Source organism: Mobula hypostoma, chromosome 19, assembly GCF_963921235.1.
Source record: "Mobula hypostoma chromosome 19, sMobHyp1.1, whole genome shotgun sequence".
Classification (NCBI taxonomy): Eukaryota; Metazoa; Chordata; class Chondrichthyes; order Myliobatiformes; family Myliobatidae; genus Mobula; species Mobula hypostoma.
The window spans coordinates 22359348-22383754 of NC_086115.1; the positions used below are offsets into that span (position 1 = coordinate 22359348).

At 41.6% G+C, this 24407-nt stretch overlaps 1 protein-coding gene across 1 annotated transcript in view; it reads left to right on the plus strand.

Annotated features, from left to right (window-relative positions):
• The window catches only part of LOC134358903 (catenin alpha-3-like), a 703413-nt gene that overhangs the window by 323693 nt on the left and 355313 nt on the right, over nucleotides 1-24407 (plus strand). Inside the window, exon 7 of the mRNA XM_063071546.1 lies at nucleotides 10680-10883. Coding sequence (XP_062927616.1) covers nucleotides 10680-10883 — 204 coding nt within the window. The remainder of the gene's footprint in view (nucleotides 1-10679; nucleotides 10884-24407) is intronic.

Genomic DNA, 24407 nt, shown 5'->3' on the forward strand with positions numbered 1-24407 from the left:
CTATCTATGCTTCTTATCACGTCGTGTCCAGAAAGTTCGGATGCCATTAAACTCTGAAATGAAGTTGTTCCACGCTTTATGGGAAAAAAGGGTATTTAATCTTGTGTATTAAATCTATAGCTCAAAGGATCTAAGTTAAATTTGCAAAGCCTTCGATTAGCAACAATCACACGAAAATATTTCACTCTAAATCCATCATCTAATCAATTGTGTTAAAATAATGACATTTATTTGAATTGAATCTTTACAATTTAACATTTGCGGGGTTATGGATGTGTTTCCTTTGTGAAATTTATTAATTAGGTTTAGAAAATGACTTTGATTTCAAAGCACAGTTAATCCAGCAGCAGATTCACACCATGCTTTGTAAAAGATATTTTTTAATAAATCCTATCTGAATTTCTGTCCATAATACGTTAAGGGTTGAAAGCTTTCCTTAACCGGTGTTTGGCAGTAAGGCTTGCTTTACGACACCGATTTTCGAACAGTGCTTTAATAGAGTAGAAGGAAGTGGAAGGATTCCACATGTGGGAATGAAATAGAACATAGACCATACTGTAGAACATGGAATAGGCCCTTTAGCTCGCAATATTGTGTCACCTTTCAATCAGCTCGAAGATCAATATAATCCTTCCCTCCTGCATAATCCTCCATTTTTCTATCATTCATGTGCCAATTTAAAAGTTTAGTAAATGCCCCTAATGAACCTGTCTCACACATGATCCCTGGCAAGGCGTTTCATGCACCAACCACTTTCTGCATAAAGTATTTACCTCTTACACTTTCCTCTAGTCACCTTAAAGATATGTTCCCTTGTAGTAGCCATTTCCGCCCTGAAAAATGGTCTCTGGCCTGACCAGTCTATCTATGCCACTTATCACCTGTACACATCTCTCAAGTCACCTCTCATCCTGCTTCACTCCAAGGCAAAATCTCTGGCTCACTCAACCTATCCTCATTAGACATGCTTTCTAGTCCAGCTGTATCCTGGGAAGTCTCCTCTGCACCCTCTCTAAAGCTTCCACATCCTTCCTATAATGAAGCAAACGGAAATGGACATAGTATTCTAAGTGTGTTCTAACCAGGACAGGCTAGAGTTGCAACATTACCTCACGACTCTTGAATTCAGTCCCCTGACTAATGAAGACCAACACTCCATACACCATCTTAATCACCCTATCAACTTGTGCAAAATGTTAGCTTTTCTTGACAAAACTAGTTCTGCTGCTGAGTCAGAAAGCCTTCTTCCTTTCTTCTGATATAGTAATGAAAATAGCTGAAATGGTCCATACTGAAATGCTCGGAAGAGAAGAAACGTAATCGGCCTGAAATTTTTGTTTCATTCCTTTCTCCGTCTTCTCACCTGATGACTATTTCCAGCATTTTATATTTTTGTTTCACATTTCCAATATCTTCAATTAATTGATTTTTGGGTTCTGATTTTTAAATAACTTGGAACTTAAAGCATTACACTAAGAGATATAGCAAATTAAAAACGACTAGACAACCCGGTGACCCGTTGGGGCACCCTTTGAGAGAAAGGTAGTGCAGTCTTGACCATAATGTCCCCCTTCTCTTTCCACGCCGCATAATTAGGCTGTCCATATTTTTTTACTCTAATGCTTGATAGAAGGTATGAAGCAGTAACACCAAAGCCTCCAGGACGCTGATGTTTCTTGATGATGTGGTTGGCGCTTTCCTAAATGAATGTGATGGCCCTGCCCTTTTGCTGCGGTTGGTGTGGCTGCTGTGAGCATTGTGAAGCGTTGCTGAGGCTGGCCGTGCGCATGCGTTGTGGTGTCACGTTGCTGTTTCCATTAAAGCTGGAATCGGCTCGGGTTGTGGAAAGTGGGGCCTCTTGATTGATGAGTGAGCAATTTTATACGAATATATAACCCTGAACTTTGCATGCATTCTGTAAGTTAATGCATTTTAAGTCGATTTAGTCAAAAAAAAAGTGCCGCTGTAATGCACTGTTTGGGCTAATTGGAGGTCACAAACAGAGCATGAGAATTTTAGTAGTATATAGATAGATAGATTGGCTATGCAGAAATAGTAATAAAGTTCCTCTACTGAAAGTATCAAAAATGTTTCAGACAGGCATTCGATCTTTCAAAGGAATGTGGTGCCATTTACAATGCTTTACAACTAGAAAAATACTTTTATGAGGTATTGTAGGGAATGTAGGTTTGGTGCACAGTAAGTTCGTTCCTGACCATTGGAGGCCGCAGGGGTAGTAAAACAATAACAATGCAGAATAAAATGTGAAAGCTACAGAGAAAGTGCAGCGCAGGTAAACAAGATGATGCAAGATCATAATGAGGTAGAACTGTGATTTCCATTTTATCGTCCAAAGGAACCATTCCATGTTCCTATAAGAGTGGGGTAGAAGCTGCCTGTAAGCCTGGTGATGCTTTAGGTTGATACCACATGATTGGCTAATTTGATATTTGCATTAACAAGTAGGTGTACAGGTGTACAAAATTCATACTTCAAAATAAATCTTTTATATATGTCACCATATACTACCCGGAGATTCATTTTCTTATGAGCATTCACCGTAGATACAAAGAAACACAATAGAATCAATGGAAAAATACAACAAAGACGAGCAGGCAGTCAATGTGAAAAAGACAACAAACAAGGTAAATACTAACAAAAGGGAAATAATAATAATAATAAAATATACAACAAATATTGAGAACATGAGCTATAGAGTCCTTAAAAACCTGTCCATCGATTATGGAATCAGTGGAGTTTTGTGGTAAGTGAAGATATTTCTTTTGTTCAGGAGTCTGATGGTTGAGGAGTAGTATTGTTCCTGAACCTGGTGGTGTGGGACCTGAGGCTCATGCACCTCCTTCCTAATGGCAGCAGTGAGAAGAGAACTTCTAATAAAGTGGCCACTGAGTGTATATGTAACATTGCTGGTAATTGATGATGTACCAGGAAGAGGGTGGTTAATGTTGTGTCTATTTGAGGAGGAAAACAAATCGGTAAGCCTAACATCTGAGGTGGGTAAGTTAATGGAGTAGATCCTGAGGGGTAAGGTCTAAAGATGGGTTGATGAGTGATAGTCAGCATGGCTTTGTGCATGCGAGATCATGTCTCTCGAATTTGTTCAAACTTTTTGAAGAAGAAACCAAGAAGGTCTATCAGGGCAAGATGAGGGCTAAATGGACTTCAGCAGGGCATTTGTAAAGGCTGTCCATTGTAGGCTGGAAGTTTAGATCGAATGGAACTTGATACAGAAGCCTCTTGATGGTAGGAAGTAGAGGGTGATGGTGGAAGATTCCATTTTGACTGGAGTCCCATGACCAATGGTGTTCCCCAGGGCCAGAGCTGAACCCCATGTTGTTTGTCATCTAAATCAACAAGTTAGATGAGAATATACAAGGAATGGTTAGTAAGTGCAGATGGCAATAAGATAGGTGGCATCATAGTGAAGAAAGTTATCTGGAATTACTGTGGGATTCTGTTGGATTAGAGTGGTGAAGAAGGCTTTTGACAAGCTGGCCTTCAGTCAGGGCAGTGAGTATAGAAGATGAGGTGTTTTGCTGCAGTTGTACAAGACATTGAAGAGGCTGCACATTGGGTATTCTGTTCATTCTTGCTCACCTTCCCATAGGGAAGATGTCAATAAGCTGGACAAAGTGCAGAAAAGATTTACGGGGATGTTACCAGGATTTTGAGGGACTGAGTTACAAGGAGAGGTGGGGCAGACTAGGAGTTTATTATTTGGAGTGTAGGAGACTGAGAGGTAAGCTTACTGGTATGTATAATAACAAGGTACATAGATAGGATGAATGCACAGAATGTTTCGCCTAGGTTGGGAACTCAAGAATTATTGGACATAGCTTTAAGGTGAGAGGGGAAAGATTTAACAGAGACCAGAGAAGCAACATTTTCACACTGAAGTGGTACATAAATGGAACAAGCTGCCAGAGGAAGTGGTTGCTGCAGGTATACCAACAATTAAAAGACATTTTGACAGGTACATGGTTCGAAAATGTTTAAAGGGATAGTGGCCAAACACAGACAAATGGGATTAGTTTAGATGAGCATCTTGATTGACATGGATAAATTGGCTGAAGGGACATTTTTGAGTTGTCTGTCACTCTGATAAGAAATGTACTAGAGCATGTCACAAACCTTCAAGTCTACACTGCTATTTTATAATGAGAAAGGCAACTCTTTTACTACAAGTCTGCTTTTGTGCCTAATCCCATCTCTTGATTCCTCGGCACTCTAATATCCTCCATTTTCAACCTTGAATATATTTAACCATGGACCTTCCGTCATCTTCCAAATTTGGGAAATCATAAAGTTCACAGAAGTTTGAGGGCAGAAATGTCTCTTCACCTCAGTTGTAAATACTCACCCCTTATAGGGCAGCAAAGTGGTGTAGATAAGTACTGATGCAGCCTCACACTTCCAGTGACTTGGGTTCAATTCTTATCTCCAGTGCTGTTTGGAGTTAGTATGTATGCATTCCCTACATTCAACAGATGGGCTGGTTGGCAGATTGTTTGCTGATTGTAAATTACCCCTCATGCAGATGTGTGGTCGGAGAATCAGGTGGGAGTTAATGAGCATCCAAACAAGAATATGGAGTGGAGGAGAAGATGGCGGCGCGACGGCAGCGCGCGCGGCCACTTCGGTGGTGATGTCTGTTATCCGTCAAGTAGGGGACTGTGCACAATTCTGATTTGATGGAGACAAACGTGGGAGTACGGAGGAACATCTGGAAAACTTCTGAAATGCCTGCTTCACTGCCGCTGCTACTGTGTGGTAACCGGACGAGCTGAAGGCCCCGAAATCCCTGGCTTTGCGTGTTTCAGCGGCAGGGGCGAGGTCGAAGGCGCTCGGCAGAGGATGGCGCTCGGGAGGCTGTATCGGAGAGGCTGGTCGGAAGCTCGAAGTTTTCGGACGGATGGACTCAGTGTCGGCTGTGGTCGGCTGCTTCCAAGGTATTGGCAGGTTGACGGTGCCTGGAGGTTTATGGCAGGGAGTTTCTCCCTTTTGCCGCCTGCTATCAGGGACTCGGGAGTTGATCGACTTGGGGACTTTCGAGATTTTATTTACCGTGCCCATGGTTTGTTCTTCATCAAATTATGGTATTGCTTTGCACTGCTGTAACTATATGTTATAATTATGTGGTTCTGTCAGTGTTAGTCTTTGGTTTGTCCTGTTTTCTGTGATATCACTCTGGAGAAACATTGTATCATTTCTTAATGCATGTATACATTTCTAAATGACAATAAAAAGAGGACTGAGTGTTCTCATAATCTAATCTAATATAGCATTAATGGTAAAACTCTTGGCAGTGTGGAGGATTAGAGGGATCTTGGGCTCCGAGACCATAGGACACTCAAAGCTGCTGCGCAGTTTGACTCTGTGGTTAAAAAGGTATACAGTGCATTGGCCTTCATCAATCGTGGGACTGAGTTTAGGAGCCGAGAGGTAATGTTGCATCTGTATAGGACCCTGGTCAGACCCCACTTGGAGTACTGTGCTCATTTCTGGTCACCTCACTACAGGAAGGATGTGGAAACCATAGAAAGGGTGCAGAGGAGATTTACAAGGCTGTGGCCTGGATTGGGGAGCATGTCTTATGAGAATAGGTTTAGTGAACCCGGCCTTTTCTCCTTGGAGCAACAGAGGTTGAGAGGTGACCTGACAGAGGCGTTCAGGATAATGAGAGTCATTGATCATGTGGATAGTCAGAGGCTTTTCCCCAGGGCTGAAGTGGCTAGCACAAGAGGGCATAGTTTTAAGGTGGTTGGAGGTAGGTACAAAGGAGATGTCAGGGATAAGTTTTTTACGCAAAGAGTGGTGAGTGCGTGGAATGTGCTGCCAGCGGCGGCGGTGATGGAGGTGGAAACAATAGGGTCTTTTAAGAGACTCCTGGATGGCTACATGGAGCTGAGAAAAATAGAGGGCTATAGAAAAAGCCTAGGAGTTTCTAAGGAAGGGACATGTTCGGCACAACTTTGTGGGCCGAAGGGCCTGTATTGTGTTGTAGGTTTTCCATGTTTCTATGTTTCTAAGTTATGGGAGAAAGGAGTTATGGTATTGATATAAGAGACCACTTATGTCGGATGGGCTAAAAAGCCTCTTATATCTATAAGCGGTACGAAACAAGATCTTCTCCTAGCTCTGGCCTGTCTAGCTTGAGGATTTGAGCTATGTTCACATATTCTACATATTCCCAAGAGCAACGAATGCTTCTGTCAATTTATCCTTTCAAATTCTGATGGAGTTCAATCAAATCAATATTTAATACTGTGTAAACCAGCAAATGTCGATCTGCATGCAACTCATTTTCATAATTTAACCTTTTGATGGTCTGGAGTTATTGGGGTGAATTTGTTCTATATTATGCCTCCATTTTAATAGCCAGCATCCTTACTCTAAGTAGCAGCTGCTTTATTGAGTTTTTAGGAATCAGATTGTCCATCAGCATCTGATTAATCATGACAGATTGTTATTTGCCTTTAATTAGGCTCTGATACAAAACCTAATGCATCTCCCTGATGATATCCATCGCCCGACCCTTCACTCATCCAATGTACATTGCTTTTGAAAATCATTCTCCATTCATATCTGGCACCAGTAGGAAAGTTATATCTTAAATAACACTAACAACAGGAATTCTGCAGATGCTGGAAATTCAAGCAACACACATAAAAGTCGCTGGTGAACGCAGCAGGCCAGGCAGCATCTCTAGGAAGAGGTGCAGTCGACGTTTCAGGCCGAGACCCTTCGTCAGGACTAACTGAAGGAAGAGTGAGTAAGGGATTTGAAAGTTGGAGGGAGAGGGGGAGATCCAAAATGATAGGAGAAGACAGGAGGGGGAGTCCCCCCCCTTGTCTTTCTTCCCGGACCTCCTGTCCCATTATCCTCTTGTATCCTTTTTGCCTATCACCTGTCCAGTTCTTGGCTCCATCCCTCCCCCTCCTGTCTTCTCCTATCATTTTGGATCTCCCCCCCCCCCACTTTCAAATCTCTTACTCACTCTTCCTTCAGTTAGTCCTGACGAAGGGTCTCGGCCTGAAACGTCGACTGCACCTCTTCCTAGAGATGCTGCCTGGCCTGCTGCGTTCACCAGCAACTTTTATGTGTGTTTCTAAAATAACACTTCTGGCTGTGATATATAGAGCTCAATTTGGTTTCATTTTATGGGGGCGGTTTTCTTTATCAGGAACTGTTAAACAGGGGTGTGGGGCCATCATTAGAAATTCCTGTGTGAAACCCAGGAATTTCTGAGTCTTTAAATAACTTTGATGAACAATGGTTAACTTTTTCCAAGGTTAAAACTTATTGGTTGGGACCTTCCACCACTTGTTAGTGTTGGAGTGTCGGCTGTTGACGCAGTGGCAGCACTTGATTCTGAGTAATGATGCTGTGGGTTTGTGTTCAAATCAGAGGGATGAGTATGCAGTCTGGGTTGACACACCCTGCACTATTGGAAATGTAGTCTTTCAGATGAGGTGAATGAAAATTGCATTCTAGCGGACAGGAGGGATCTGCAATGGGTAGTTAAAACTGCTCAGCACATCACTAACAGCAGCCTACCCGCCACCAAGGTGATATATACAGAAAGGTGCCAGAAAAAGGCCAACAATATCATGAAAGATCCCACCCACCCTCCTTATGGACTGTTTGTCCTATTTCCATCAGGGAAGAGGTGACACAGCATCCATGCCAAGACCACTAGATTTGAAAACAGTTACTTTCCCCTTAGCTTTCATCAGGCTGATTAACTTATTAACCCTTCCCACCACTACTACATAAACATCACTGAGCATCACTTTATGTACATACAATCAGTCTCTATATATAAAGCAGTTACTTGTACATTGTACTTTATAAGTTGCTTTTGTTGTGTTTTTTGTTTTTTTTTATTCTGTTCTTTATGCCTATTGTGTTTTTGGTTGGGTTGAATTGTTCTCTGATCTTGGCAATTTACTTGTAAATGTTTCATCACCATAGGAGGAGACATCATCAGTGTGCTGTTAATTGTGGTGTCGTCTGAATGCTTGGTCTTTATAAAGTTATCAACTGCTAATTGGCCGTCATTATGGAAACTCAATTTTGATGTAGGGAGGAGGTCTTAAGGCTGATTGGTTGTGTGGTAAATTTTGTGTGTTGTGGTCAGGAATTTTGCCCTCATTGGCTGTTTTTTTAAGGTGCATCAGATCAGAAATAACAATCATTTTGGTCTCATGTACACTCATGTACCGAAGAAAGATAATAAGCAATCTTGAACCTTGAAAGGATCTGGGCCATACCCTCCAAATATCCGGACCTGCATCTCGGTTTTTTGTACTACCTTACTTTCCATTTTCTAATTTTTCTATTCATGAATTGTAATTTAAATTTTTAATACTTACTATCGATTTGTAATCCAGGAAGCAGGAAACGCAGAATCAAATATCGTTATGATGATTGTATCTTGTAGTATCAATTGTTTGGCGACAATAAAGTATAAAGCTCTAATTTGAAGAAGAGCACTGAAGTTCTCACAAGTGTACTGACCAGAATCAGAATAAGACCCAGGCTTATTATCACCATCTTATACACTTGTTGTTTTGAGGCACCAGTACAGTGCAAAAGTATAAAATTATGACAGATAATAAAATAAATACATTCTGGAAAAAAAGGGAATAATGATATAATGTTCATGGAGCTTTCAGAACTCAGATGACAGATCCAATATTACCCAAAACAAAGTGGAAGTGGAATTGGGCCAAGCAGGGTAATTACTTTGGCACTCAGGGTGCTGATTTGCTTATAGTTTCAAGTACAAATCATGAATGCACAATTCTGGGCAGCTCTCGGTATTTGGCAGGCAAGTTAGACAGGATGATAATGTGTGCAGAATAGCCAGTTAGTGGCACAAGCAGCCAAATAGGAACCACTGATTTAACAGCAAAACCCTCCCAATTAGCAAAACCCTCCCAATTGTTTAATGGGTTTTCTAATGACTTGCAATTTCATTTGTAATTTATTGGATGTGAATTGGATGTGCAAATTTGTTTAATTTTTATTGTTCACGAATATGGCTGTGACTCAAAGTGGAATGTTACATTAATCTAGAACTTCTGCCATCTTCAATGGGGTCCTACCACCAAATACATCTTTACCTTCTGGCTCCCCCATCTCTCCACTTCCCACACAGATTCCCTTGTCCATTCGTCCCTCCCTGCTAATCTCCCTGTACATACACTTGCAAGAGACAGAAATGCTACACCTGCCCATTCACCTCCTCCTTTACCTCCATTCAGGGTCCCAACAGTCCTTCCAAGTGAGGAAACACTTCACCTGCAAATCTGTTGGGATCATCTATTATATCTACTGCACCTGATGCGGCTCCTCTATATTGGTGAGTCCTGACATAAACTGGGGGACTGCTTCGTTGAGCACCTCCCCTCCATCTGCCAAAAGTGGAATTTCCCGGTGGCCAACCATCCTAGTTCTTATCCCCACTCCTGTTCCAACTTGTTAGCTCATATTCTCCTCTTTTGTCACGATGAGGCTACTGTCAGGATGGAAGAGTGACACCTCATATTCTGTCTAGGTAGCCTCCCACCTGATGGCATGATCATTGAATTCTACTTCCAAGATTTGTTTTCCCTTCCCCTTCCCTCATCTTCTATTCCCCGCTCTGGCCCCTTACCTCTTCTCCTCAGCTGCCTATCACCTCCCCCAGGGTCCCTCTTTCTTCCCATTCTTCCATAGCCCACTCTCCTCTTCTATCACATTCCTTCTTCTGCAGCCCTATACCCTTATCACCCACCTGGCTACACCTATCACTTTCTAAATAGTCCTGTGTCCCATCCCCCCATCTTTCTTATTGCATAGTAGGGGAATTAAAGGTTATGGGGAAAAGGCAGGTAGGTGGAGATGAGTCCATGGCCAGATCAGCCATGATCTTACTGAATGGCAGAGCAGGCTCGACGGGCCAAATGGCCGACTCCTGCTCTTATTTCTTATGTTCTTATGTATCCCGGAACTTCCCCCTTCCTTTTCAGTCCTGATGAAGGGTCTCAGCCATTATGTCAGCTGCTTATTTAGTTCCATAGATACTACCCGACCTCCAGCATTTTGCATGTGTTGCTCTGGATTTCCAGCATCTGCAAAATCTCTTGTGTTCACCTACAATAGTACCATTTAGACAAGAACTCTTTTTGTTGTGTACGCTGGCCAGTGTTATGTAACTTCAACTAGTGCATGCCCCAATTGAAATGACTCTTATTGGATATCTGCTGTACCGAGAGACAGTGTATTTGTTGGGAGCTGAACCATGTCGTAATGACGTGTGGAGCCCCAGTTGTATGCCTGATCTATAATGGGTTAGGGAGGGAAACAGTGATGCCACTAAACATTTTCTGACATTTTCAAACTTCTCCCACATTATCTACAGTAGATATTCATCTCATTACTAATTAAGGGACTTTATTATGCACACATTGGTTACAACTGTTCACACCCTACAGCAGTAGTTAAACTTCAAATAATGGCTGTGGAAATCTTTGGGGCAACCTGAGATTGTGAAAGGCATTTTGTAATCGCATGTTCTTTTTTATTAATGTTAGCCATTATCGAATGTCATAACTCAAACTATAATAAGGATCCTTAATAACACTTATTAGAGTCTCCTTCTCATTTTGCAGAGTGTTATTGTCATTGACCCTGTTACAGTCCATGAAGATCAACTGAGACCTCTGTTGGAAAAGAGGCTGGAAGATATTGTCCGTGAAGCTGCTTTGATGGCAGACTCTTCCAGCACGCGTGACCAACACCGTGAGAATATAATAGCAGAGTGCAATGCAGTTCGCCAGGCACTTCAAGATCTACTACTGGAATATATGAGTAATGTAAGTTATTATATTCTTTTGCTTATTCTTTGCAAAGTGATTAGCCATGTTGGAGTTACATTAGTTTTTATTAGCAGTGACGTTCAGAAATATTTCCAGAGTATTCAAATTTCAGTTGTTTAATGAAGCTACTCTTCAAAAATATGTCATGAGAAAGGTAATAGCCCTTACAGTGATTAGACACTTTAATTGAGAACGGTGGTATATATTCTCCACAGAGTTTGTGAATCTAATACAAAACAATCGCTTATAAGATAAGGCGATGATAATGCTGCAATGAACTGCAGTTGTATTTTCTTCAAGGGGAGGGGACTGGGGGCTTTTTCTTTGAGGATTCTATGCTCCACAGTCTGCAAATGGTATAGACCACATCAAAATTGTCAACCCTGCATTTTTTAGATAAGGGGAAGTGAAATAGAATATAGAATTTCAAGGGCGAGTCTGAGGTTTGAACACTTCTTCCCACTTGTGTAGGCTCTATTGTTTCAAACTTCCAATTTTTCATTCATCTATGAAACACTGCTACAAATAGTCTTTCCCAAACCCTTGCCTCACAAAACTCACAGGGACAAGCCAAAAAATAACCGTGTTTACAAATTATGCCAAGCCTTCAAGTGCCAAATTGTCACAAGTCGGGGTAACAGCAGGAAAGAATTGAGAAAATGATGTATATGTAGTCTAATCAAGTTAGAACTGAATTGTTAGCAAACTCATGTGACTAGTTAGGAGTGCATTGTATCCCAGGTCGGAGTGAAATGTGTAAATATTCCTGTGGGATGCCAAATGTGTGAACTTCTTGAACAAAAATGCTGATTAAATTTGTAACAGCACTCTCAATGAAGCTACCTTTCTGACTGTTAAACACTTAACCCAGTTGCTGTTAATTGGAATAATTGGTGCCACAGTGGCTGGCGTCCTGGAGAGTTGGCAGATGGCATCATTACTGCAGCTGTGGAGATTGAATTCAAGCTGTAGTGAGTATCACCACAGTGTAGGAAATTGTGGATGATATCATGAAAATGATGAAGCTTATTTACCCAACTTTGCACTTGTGGCTCATTTATCATCCATCTTAATGAGAACTGGGACTAAGTTGGATGTGCTTTTGATACTTTGAGGTCTGCTGTATAAAGATAATTTGGACTGAAGGTTGCCAGCCCTGGCAGGATTGCCCTGACGTCTCCAAGAATGTAAGCACCAGGACATTGCTGCAAGCAGCCTGGAGTCAAGTTGGAGAGTCATTCAGAACTTGTGATTTAGCAACACTACCTGTTAGCTAGAGGCATGGTTTCGAATTGGGAAATTAAGCTACTTGACTGAAAGTCAAGCATCTTGTATTGAAAAGTCAGTTTCCTTCCAAAGTGGAAAAGGAAACTGGAGCTCTTTGTTTACTCATTTACAAGGTGTAGATGTTGCAAGCAACCATGTTAATTAACACCCATCCTTAACTGCTCCTGAACCGAAAAAATCAATTTTCTGATGACCATATGGGGTCTGCGATCACGTGAAGATCAGACTTGATGAAGATGGCAGATTTCTCTTTCCTAAAGGGCATTAAATTGATCAGACCAGTTTTTATGGCTTCCATTTCCAAGTCTCATTTTCTTTTTTTAAATTGTTGACGTAATTACTTGAACTTCAAATTCTCCAGCTGCTGTGATGGAATCCAAACTCATGTCTCTGTTCCACTGACTTAACCACATGATGATTTACAATATGAACAGCCAGTGCAGAAGCAAGAGAGCAGTTTGGTTGGAAGCACCAGGTCATGTAATGGCAGCTTGTTGGTTAAGGCTTATTAAGTATAATGCCACGTACTTCTTTAAATGTGATGAGGTTTCTGCTTTAACCAGCTTTTTATGCAGTAAGTTCAGGACTGCCTCACATTTCATTTGAAGGGTTTATTTTGCTGTTGTTTCTTTGTTGCTTGTAGTGTTCTGTTTTGTTCTGCTGAACATTGTGGGCATGCTATGTTGGTGCTGGAACGCGTGGCGATACTCGCGGGCTGCTCCCAGAACTCTTGGGTGTGCTGGTTGTTAACCCAAACCGAGAATTTCACTGTATGTTTTGATGTACATGTGATAAGTAAATGATTCTGAATCTGAAAATGTGGGAAAGCACACTTAGAGACAACAACCAAAGTAAGAGAGTACAGAATGGATACTGAAAAGAGCTGATACATGCTCGTCCATGGATCCATGAGATAGTGGGGCATACAGATTTATAATGAGTTGTTTGAATAAATGCAATTGACAGGAAAGGTTAAGAGGGGTTTAGGAGCAAATAGCTTTAGTTGAATATCCTGATTGTCATGGACGAGCTGAGCAAAATAGCCTGTTTTCATGTTCTATTACTCTATCACTCAATGACAATAGAATAAGACATTAAAATAATAATTTGAAAATGTGGGTCATTGAGGAATGGGAGGAAGCCACATCAAAAGAACTAATCTAAGAATTCTTCACTAATCTAACTAGTATTTTTCTGTGCTTTTCACCTGTTCCTTTCTGTTTTGCTGTGCGAGGGATGGGTTTGGGAGATGATGTTCTTGTTATGTCCTGTTAGTTTTTTTGTGTGCGGGGAGAGGGGGGCTTGGGGGATTGATGATCGGGATGTTGTTCCTTTTGTGTAGGGGTGGGTCTGATGTTTCTCTCTGAGCAATTTTCACGTTCTTTCTTTGTTTTGTGGCTATCTGGAGAAGACGAATCTCAGGGATATATATTTAGATAATAAATGAACCTTCAGTACCCAAAAAAACTCAGTAATCTGTTTAAATCTAAATATTAAAGATTAGCTTTATTTACCATATGTACAACAAAACATTGAAATATATAGTGAAAATCGTTGTTTTAGTCAAAATCAAATCAGCAAGAATTGTGCCTACAAATGTCGCTACGCTTCTGGTGCCAACTTAGCATGCCCACAATTTGTTAACGCTAACCCGTGTGTCTTTGGAATGTGGGAGGAAACAGGAGCATCCAGAGGAAACTCCTGCAGTCACGGGGAGAGCGTACAAACTCCTTACAGTCAGCGATGGGAATTGAACCCTGATTGGTTATCACTGGCACTGTAAAGTGATTGTTCTAACTGCTGCACTACCTTACCTTTCATCCTATGAGCCAGGAGGTTTGGTGGGTTTGTCAAAGGACTTCAATCAAGAACAAATTGCTGTAGTCTCTGATTTTAATGAGCCAATGTAGAAGGATTGCAGTTTTACCTCCAGGTGACAGAGCACCTTGGTAGTACATGAAGATTAGATTCCCTTAGTTTAAAGTAGAATGATTCAGCTTTTAGATTATGAGAACACTCAGTCCTTGTTTTATTGTCATTTAGTAATGAGTGCATTAAGAAATGATACAATGTTCCTCCAGTATGATATCACAGAAACACAAGACAGACCAAGACTAAAACTGAAAAAAAAAACACATAATTAAAACATATAGTTACAACAGTGCAAAGCAATACCGTAATTTAATAAAGAGCAGACCATGGGCATGGTAAAAAAAAGTCTCAAAGTCCCGATAGCCCCATCATCTCACGCAGACGGTAGAAGGAAGAAAAACTCCCCCTGCCATGAATCTCCAGCGCCGCAAACTTGCCGATGCAGCACCTTGGAAGCACCCGACCACAGCCGACTCTTGAGTCCGTCCAAACACTTTGAGCCTCTGACCAGCCCTCCGACACCAAGCACCGAGCACCATCTCTGCCAAGCACTTCGACCCCGGCCCCAGCCGCCAATCAACAGGCAAAGCCGAGGATTCGGGGCCTTCCCCTCCAAAGATTCTGGATCGCACAGTAGCAGCGGCAGCGAAACAGGCATTTCAGAAGTTTCACCAGATGTTCCTCCGTGCTACTCATGTCCGTCTCCATAAAATCAGGATTGTGCACGGCATCCTACTTGACAGATACCGATATTCATTCCGGAGTCGCCGCTACGCGCTGTGTTGTGCCGCCATCTTCTTTTCTCTTAAGATTCAGCTTAAGATTCAGATTCAGTTATTTATCACACGTACATCGAAAAATACATTGAAATGTATCATTTGCATTAACAATCAACACAACTTAAGGATGTAACACACACAAGACGCAGGAGGAACTCAGCAGATCAGGTATCATCTATAGAAATGAATAAGCAGTTGACGGTTCGGGCTGAGACCCTTCATCAGGGCTGGAAATGAAGGGGAAGACACCAGAATGAGAAAGGTGGGGAGACAGTAAGGAGGATGGCTAGAATGTGAAAGGTGGGTAGGAAAACTGAAGAAGGGCAGGAGAGAAAGGAATCTGATAGGAGAGGAGAGTGGATAAAAGGAGAAAGAGTAGGAGGAGAGGACCCGAGGGAGGTGAAAGGCAGATGAGACTAAGTAAGAGGCCAATGTGGGGAATAGAAGGAGAGGGGGTAAAAATGTTTACAGGAAAGAGAAATCAATATTAATGCTATCAGGGTGGAGGCTACCCAGATGGAATATAAGGTGTTGCTCCTCCACCCTGAGAGTGGTACAAGAAGTGGTGCTGAGGGCATCCCGCTACTGTCACCACACATTCCAATGTCAAAAATGTTCAGCAGAACAACATCAGTAACAACAACAATGACAACAAAACAAAATAACAGCAAAAAAAAAGCTCCTTTCCTCTCTTCCAACCACCTACTCAGACACACAAAGAGGCCTTCAGCCTCCAGTTGACTCACAGACTTGAAGGCATTGGGCCTCTGTCTTCCTGTGAAAGGTGACTAATATTACTTTGCTGTAATGGTATCTGAGATGAAGGTACAAAAGATGCTATTTTATAAATACAATCTGTCCTCTTCTGTCATTAAAATATCTATTCAATATTAATCCCTCACAAATTATTTTGTTTAGCAAGATATAATTTTGTTGCAGTGGTGTCAAAATTCATCCTTATCTTGGTATAAATCTGCTCTAGTTAATAATTACAAATCTTTCAACCTAACATTACAGTGTGTACAATGTTGAGCTGAGCATACATTTGACATTTGCTGATGTACTGGTGCACTCTCCTCATTTAAATCCTCAGGGCTATGTAATCCAGTGTTAGTACAAATCATGTTATGTGCTGAGGCAAATGATACAACTGGAGCTGAAATTAAAGTTCTATATGAATTTATGGTGAGAGAATTATTATTATTTCTTTGTGCATGTTGTTTATATTTTGGTTGCCTGGAATTAAATCCAAATACAAACTGAATGAGGTCTTTCAAATATTATTAAACATTTACCTTGTGAAGAAAAATGCAAGATAAAAATGATGTCCGGGTCTCAATGGAGCGTGGTATATTGTATTTATGGATGCAGTCTTTCTCCATTATCTATTTTTTCCAGGAAGTCCAGGCCAGATTTGAACTAAATAAAACCAGCCAGTAGTTTCCTGGTTAATTTATTTCCTTTAGGAATTCTTATTTATTCATAAGCTCTCTTATTATCTATGCTGGGTGAGTTTTGACTGATGTAATGGCATCTGACTTTCATTCTGAACTCTCAAATGTTTTGTGCTTTGAGTATAGTTGCTGGCCAATTGTGCTTGTGGTGTTTAAAAAGATCAGCAACAAAGAGACAAGTTGAACACTGATAGGCATTATGTTTTGGCTGTATTGTTTGACACGTGGACTACATTGCATCTACTGTGGAAGTTAACACCATCTGGACTACCTAATCAAAGTGTCTCCATGTTGCCCTCTTCACTACTAGCCCTGTCATTTGAAGGAAATTAAACGAATTATTGGTTGTGCCTGATGAAACAGCACAGAGTTGATCATATGTTAATAGAACTTATATTGGAGAAATACAAAGTTAAAAGATTTGCACCTGCCAGCTATAAATATTTCAAATGAATGGTGTGACTGAGATAAATAGTTCTGCGACTTGGGTCTGACACTTACCCTTTCTTTTATCAAGTTTTTATGCATTGCTAACCCTATCGCTGTCCTAATGAAGGGTCACGGCCCAAAACATTGTTTATTCCTTTCCATGGATGCTGCCTGATGTGCTGAGCTCCCCAGCGTTTTGCTTTGGATTTCCAGCATCTGCAGAATCTCTTCTGTTAACTGTATATGCATTACTCTTGTTGTTAGCTTGATGGAGCAGATTGACCCTTCTAATTCTGAGGCATACTGTATGTGTGCAGACTAATGCATTTTCATGGCAGGCCTAGAAGCTAACTGTAGATTATACTGTAGAAATGCGTACTGTAGATTTGATAGAAACTAATGTGCAGCAGTGGTTTTGAATCCCATGATAGCACAAGATCTTGGCTTAAATGAATGGACCTTAAACTGAGGAACAATCTTTTGCAGACACTACCCTATTTAAACCTTTACCCCATCCTCTTCAATCCTTCATTGTCACTCCCCAATTGGGAACAGATATCTCCCTCAGCCCCATTTCCACTCACACCAGAACTTAGTATCTTTCATGCATCAGATCCTAGTAATGAAACCAAAAATCTTTTCTCCCTGTGGCTGGGTGCATCCTTTTCATTTTAGCTTTTAAGTCATAACTTTCCCAGACCTCACAGATCAAAACTTTATTGGTATGGATTACGGCGGAAGGAAGCACAATTAACTCCTGACATTGCATTAAATAGAGTATTGAAGAGCAACTATACATAATTCTGAAGGAAAGGAAAGTTGTATCTATTTTTCAATGAAGGTGCACGCTGTCACATTCACTCTATGAATTATTTCAACTTCAAAATGACAGGCAGTTAATTATTCACAAAATTTGTTTATCAAAGCCTTCACTTCCATTTTTCACCAATCCTTTTGTAACCATTTATCCAGCATAAATCCAGTTTTCACAATGTGCCTGTAGATCTAATGTCAGATTAGTACCAGGCACAGAATCAATATCTTAATAAACATTTCACCGTTTCATGGGTTTGCCTCGAAGAAAATATCCCTCCTTTAGAATGGGGATTGGATGCTGATTGAGTATCCATTAAAAAAGGTAAGGTTCATTCTGCTAGACTGCTGGAAGACCTCATGTTGATTCCACCTGGGGACAGCAATCTGCCTCTCGTATAAATTAAATATTCGAGTTTTGCCATATTTCCGTAGAAGTATTTGCCTGCAGAGTTGAGTTGTTTTGTTCAAATTAAGTATATATGTTTGTTTGTAATTTGTTAACACTATGCCTTGACTCTAATTTCATTTCCAATGGACTGGTTAAAAAGTTCACCCATAATACCAAGACTCAAGGCCTTTGTCATGGCTCTTGTAGTGATTTAGATAATAAAAAGTAACATTAATGATGCTATTGCAGAATACTGGAGTGAAGATCAGAAGATTTCCAGTGAATCTCTATGAATTCTCTGGGGCTTCATTCAGATACAAAGCTTGTTGAAATAAAGTGAGTTTATTGAGGACAATGTAGATGTGAAGAGATCATCAAAAGTGTTCCATCTTCCTCTGAATCTGCCTTGCCTGATTTCAGGATGCCATTTTCTGACAACATCTGCCAAATTTGAAAGCTGAATTTGAAAATTTAGAACTCGAGATTAATGCAAAAGAATTGGTATCTCTGCTTGTCAAGATGAAAGCATTATTTCAGGCAATTCAATCCATCAATCACACTTTCCAAAGTTGAAATTGCTGTTACGCTGTGAAAACACATATAGCCACACAGTTTAAAAAGCCATTGACTTCAGGAGGAAATATATGTGGGCACTTAATAGGTTTTTAATAAATTTCCAAAGCCACCTCACAGCACAAGGCTGGTCTTATGCAGGAAGATAGTATCACCTCCAAATCACTTTATACCTTTACAGTGTTTACCAAAATCACAAATGATATTTTGCATAACTATAGCAAACTGTTCCACCATCAACCGACCCCCCGCACCACCATCCTTCTCAATTACTGTGGGTAGCCCGGTGCAGGTGGGTAGGGGGTTATTTTCCAATGCTTGTTATTCCACTGAGCTCTGCAGTATTGGGGTTGTTTTTATTGTGTATCTGTTCCCCAGGGTTCAAATGTCTAATACCATAGAGGGCATGTATTGAAGGCAAGAGGGGGTAGGTTCAAGGAGGATGTGAGGGGTATGTCTTTTAATGCACTGCCTGCAGTGATGGCAGAGGCAAATACATTAGAGGCTTTTGAGAGATGTTTGGATAGGCACATGAACGTAAGGAAGACGGAGGGATATGGACATGGTGTAGGTAGGAGGGATTAATGTCGAGTGTTTTTGATTTGCTTTTTAGCTGGTTCAGCACAATATTGTGGATTGAATGGCCTTTTTCTGTGCTGTACTTTTCCATGTTCTATTTCATCTGTGCTCTTTGACGTGATCGACTAGAATGGCTTGGGTAGGACATGGGCTGTTGGTGGCTCTCGCTGTGGCCGCGGTGGATAGTGCTTGCTGTGAGCAGGGGTATGAAAGGAAAGCATGGCGTGAGCTGGCAAGCTCTAGTGTCAGCAATTACTGTTGAAGGAGCAGGATGCACCATATTCACAATAAGCCCCACTCCCCTCAGCAGGAAGGGTTGTGTTGAACGGAGCTTGCTGTGAATGTAGTGATTGGACGAGGATTGATTTGTACACGGATTGTGGGCGATGCTGGCAATCTGAATGTGGAGCTGACCATGAGCAGGCATTTTCTTTTATATTCACTTTCAAAAGCCAGGCACTTATTGCCCATGGCCCTTGAAAAGGTGGTGGTGAGCTGCCATCTTGAACAGCTGCAGTCCCTTTGTGCCACCGGGAAGGGTTTTCCCAGACTTAGGCCCTACAAAGGTGAATGATCCGCGATATGTTTCAGAGTCAGGACGGTGTGTAGTTCTGCAGATGTTTGTAATCCCAGCCCCCTTTGGTGTTAGGTCTTGTGGCTTTGTGAAGTTTAGTGTTTTTTTTGTAGGTGATGCGCACAGTGAATGCTGTGTGCTGGATGTGGAGGGAATGAATGTTTCGATGGCTTATGGGGTGCCAGTCAATTGGGTTTCTTTCTTCTGGATGACGTTCAGAAAAACCCATCCACACAACTGGACAATGTCCCATTCCTGTGTTCTGCCCTGCAGATGATGGAAGTACATTTGGGTGAGAGGTGGTGAGTCACTTACCAAAGAATACCCAGCCTCTAACTTGGTCTTGTAGCCCTGGTATTTAAGTGGCTAATCCAGTTGGGGCTCTGTTCGACGGTAATGCCCATTATGTTGAGGGATGGGTACTCAGTATCAGTAATACATTTGACTGTCACGAGTACGTGTTTAGAATTTATTTTGCCTTGTTGTTTCTCCTGAAAATTTTATGATGTGGATGTTACTTCCCAGTTACTAGCCCAGGCCTGATTGTTGTCTACGGCTTGTTCCATGCAGGCATAGGTATTGCATTTGCGGATAAGTTGCTAACAGTATTCAACATAGTGAAATCATCAGCAAACACCCTCACCTCTTACCTCATGGTAGAGGAAGGTCATTGATGAGTAGCTGAAAGTGGCCTTGGACACTCCCCGGTGGACCTCCTGATGTGACCACCTAAGATGGTGGTGAATGACTTTCAGCAAACATAACCACTTTTCTTTTGGAGGTATGTTTGCAGAATATGGAGTGGTTTTCTCTTTGATATGTAGGGTAACATAATTGGTGGAAATGTACATAATTCATAACCATCAACACTGAGTTGGGGTTTCACATTAAGAGGCTGGTCTGATGCAATGACATAATTATGCTTTTAGCATGCTTTGAGTTCAGTTTTTTTGGTGCTCAATAAATTAGTTGTTATGGCTTTTCTGAAACATAAAACTCCTCTGCCATTTCATTGTGAAAGCCTACATTGGTGACCCCAATGCTCTGGGATGATTCCAGAGTTATGTCAGCCAACACAGTCGCTTTGAAAACTGCTGGAGGGAAAAGTTGAGGCTCAATTCACACTTTGAGAAATCTCTGCTGACACCAAATATTTCTACATGATAGTGCTGCTTTGCAACTCCAAGGCCGTGAGAGTGGTGAGTTTACTAGAACACTCACCTTTTACAGACTTCTGGACTATTGGAGTCTGAGCAGCGATGCTAAGCCGTTGGAGCTAATGGACCACATGCTGTCTCTCCTGAAAAATCACCATCCTTGTTTTAGTTTTAAACAGCTCTTCATGTAGCAAAAGCCTGATCAAGTTTGTATAGCCCTCGCTAATGCACCTGTGATGGACTATAGGGAGCTTGCGAAAATGACTGATAGTCTACACTCAGCCGGGTGGCAATGCATCATTCTTCCTCCTTTCTCTACTTCAATAAGCCTGGTTAGCAAGGCTCCCAACTTAAGGACACTCATGACTGTGAAACGGAGGATGACAGACCTGTGGTTTTACCATGCTTGCTTTGGTAGGAATGCTAGGAAGTGCCGACCACCTTGAAGTTTCAACAGTGCCAGCACATCAGGACATCACACCTTGGCATATCACCCGCAGTCCAATGGCCTATGTGAGCAGTTTCACTGAGGCTGCTCTGAGGGATACCCTGACTGATAAGTGTTGGCACAGTTGTCTCCTGTGGGTCCTGCTAGGGCTCAAAACAGCTTCAAAAGAGGACCTGCAGTTGTCTGTGGCTGAACTGGTATATGGACAGCCATTACGAGTGCCAAGTGATTTCATTCCTGACACCACGACCACCTGGTCAGCCTCTCAAAAGCATTCCACCCTCCTCAGTAAATTAAATTTCTTTTCACCTATTGCTACCTCCCACCGTGGCATACAGCACTCTTGTGTTCCAGTTGACCTATATTCTGTCTTGTTTGTTTAGGTCCGCCATATAACCATATAACAATTACAGCACGGAAACAGACCATCTCGGCCCTTCTAGTCCGTGCTGAACGCTGACTCTCACCTAGTCCCACCGACCTGCACTCAGCCCATAACCCTCCATTCCTTTCCTGTCCATATAGCTATCCAATTTAACTTTAAACAACATCGAACCTGCATCAACCACTTCTGCTGGAGGCTCATTCCACACAGCTACCACTCTCTGAGTAAAGAAGTTCCCCTTCATGTTACCCCTAAACTTTTGCCCTTTAGCTCTCAACTCATGTCCTCTTGTTTGAATTTCCCCTACTCTCAATACAAAAAGCCTATCCACGTCAACATCCATGATGCATATCAATATCCCCATTCCACATTTTGGAATGGGGGGTTAAGGACTTTTATCATAGATAAAAGGGGTAAACCTGAACATACTTTGGTAGATTGTATTAAACCAGACTAGCAAGATTTGGAGTATACTGCTACCATGCCCCTGCCATCATGATATGTCTATGAGCATGTCAGTGCAACTCTGGGTGATCCAAAGGCACCTGCCATTCCTCCACTCTTGAAACATAGGACCCGAACTGGACGGCTTGTTTAAGCTCTGGATAGGCTCACAATGCCGGTTTTAGTGAATTCCAGGGGCACCTGTCTAGGGTAACATAACTGGATGGAAATGCACATAATTCACCACCATTGATATTGAGTTGGGGTTTCACTGTAAGAGGCTGGTCTGATGTGATGGTGTAATTACGTAAATGGTTTTTAGCGCACTTTGAGTTCAGTTTTTTGGTGTTCAATAAATGCGTTGCTGCAGATCTTCTGAAACATAAAATGCCTCCGCCATTTCATTTGTGGAAACCTACAGATGCTCCTTGGTTTCGGTTTTACCAGGGCGTCTTGATGCTACATTCAGTGAATTATAGCTTTCAGAGCTTTCCCATTCCTGGAATTGTTTTCAGAATCAGAATCCGAATCAGGTTTATTGTCTCTGACATACGCTGTAAAATTTGTTGCTTGGAGCAACAATACATAAAAAACTATGTTACAATAAAGAAATATAAAAAGATAAATAAATACTGTATAAAGGGAGAAAAGTAGTGATGTGGTATTCATGAGAGCATTCAGCAATCTAACGTGGTAGGGGAGGAAACTCTTTCTGAAATGTTCAGTGTGCATCACTTCAGCTTCTTTTGCCTCCATTCTGATGATGGTAATGAGAAGAGGGCATATCCTGATTGTGAACGTCCTTAATGATGGATGTCAATTTCTTGAGCCATTGCCTTTTGAAGCTGTCCTCATGGGGAAGCTAGAACCAGGACAGAGCTGCATGACTCTGCATCCCTCTGAAGCTTTTCTCAGTCATATTTGATTTTCCTATAGAGAATTCTCTTCTCTCTGTCACTCTCGTCTCCCACCACCCACTTACAGTAGGGGTAATCTACAGACTCCTGTAATGGTCATTTGGGGTCTATACTTTGCCGTGAATTCCTTGCAGATTGGCTGAAGTGGTAAGACTGCATATCTCCATACTCCCATTATTCAGATCGATTGTGGAGGTGGGGCTGCTCTAGCCCATCTTTCAGATTTGTTCTTTCGACTTTTCACGTTCCATCCATATAGCCTATGCCAGATCATCACTAATGGCTATGTGTCATCCTTGATCTCAGTAAATTGTTCCGCATGTTTACTGCAGGTAAAAGTTAACAAATGTGTCCAGTGGAGAAACAGGAAAATGATCAGCATTGCGGAGGGCTTGAACTAATTAGGCTGGAGAATGGGAACTGGAGTGGTAGGGCTGAGGATGGAGCAGTTGGTATACAAGTAGATGCAGTGTGTACTGAAACTCTGAGGAAGGACAGGCGGATGATAGGGTAAAATTGCAGTCAGTGGGATGAGCTGAAGTGTAACACAGGGTCAAAATCGAAAAGGGTGATGGCTACAGGACTGAAGGTTTTACAGTATATTTGAATGCACACAGCATACGGAATAAGGTAAATAATCTTGTTGAACAATTGGAGATTGGCAGGTATGACATCGTGGGCATCACTGAGTTGTGGATGAAAGAAGGTCATAGTTGGTGGGTTAAGGACAGGTGAAAAGGCTGAGGGGATGTGGTGACTCTGTTGGTAAAAAATGAAATAAAATTGTTAGAAATGTGTAACATAGGATTGGCAAAGGTAAAAAGACCCTGATGGGATTTACAGTAAATAGAAACCTCCAAACAGTAGCCAGGATGTGGGATATAAATTACAATGGGAGAGCGAAAGGGAGAAATGGCAGGCAGACTGGGAAAATTAAGTTGGAGCTGGATTCCAAGAGAGGGAATTAGTAGAATGCCTACAAGATGGCTTTTAAGAGCAGCTTGTGGTTGAGCCCTTGAGGGGAGAGGCAATTCTGGATTGGGTGTTGTGTAATGAAACCAATTTGATTAGAGAGCTTAAGGTAAAGGAACCTTTAGGAGTCAGTGATCATAATACGAAAGAATTCTCCTTGCAGTCTGGAGGGAAAGATAAAGTCAAGTATATCAGTATCACACCAGAGTAAATAGAATTTTAGAGGCATGAGAGAGGAGCTGACAAAAATTGATTGGAAGGGAACACTAGCAGGGATGACAGCAGAGCACCAATGACTGGAGTTTCAGGGGGCAATTTGGAAGGTGCAGGATAGATGCATCCCAAAGATGAAGAAGTATTCTAAATGGAGGACGAGGCAACCATGACTGACAAGGGAAGTCAAAGGCAGCATAAAAGCAAAAGTTAGGGCATATAATAAAGCAAAGA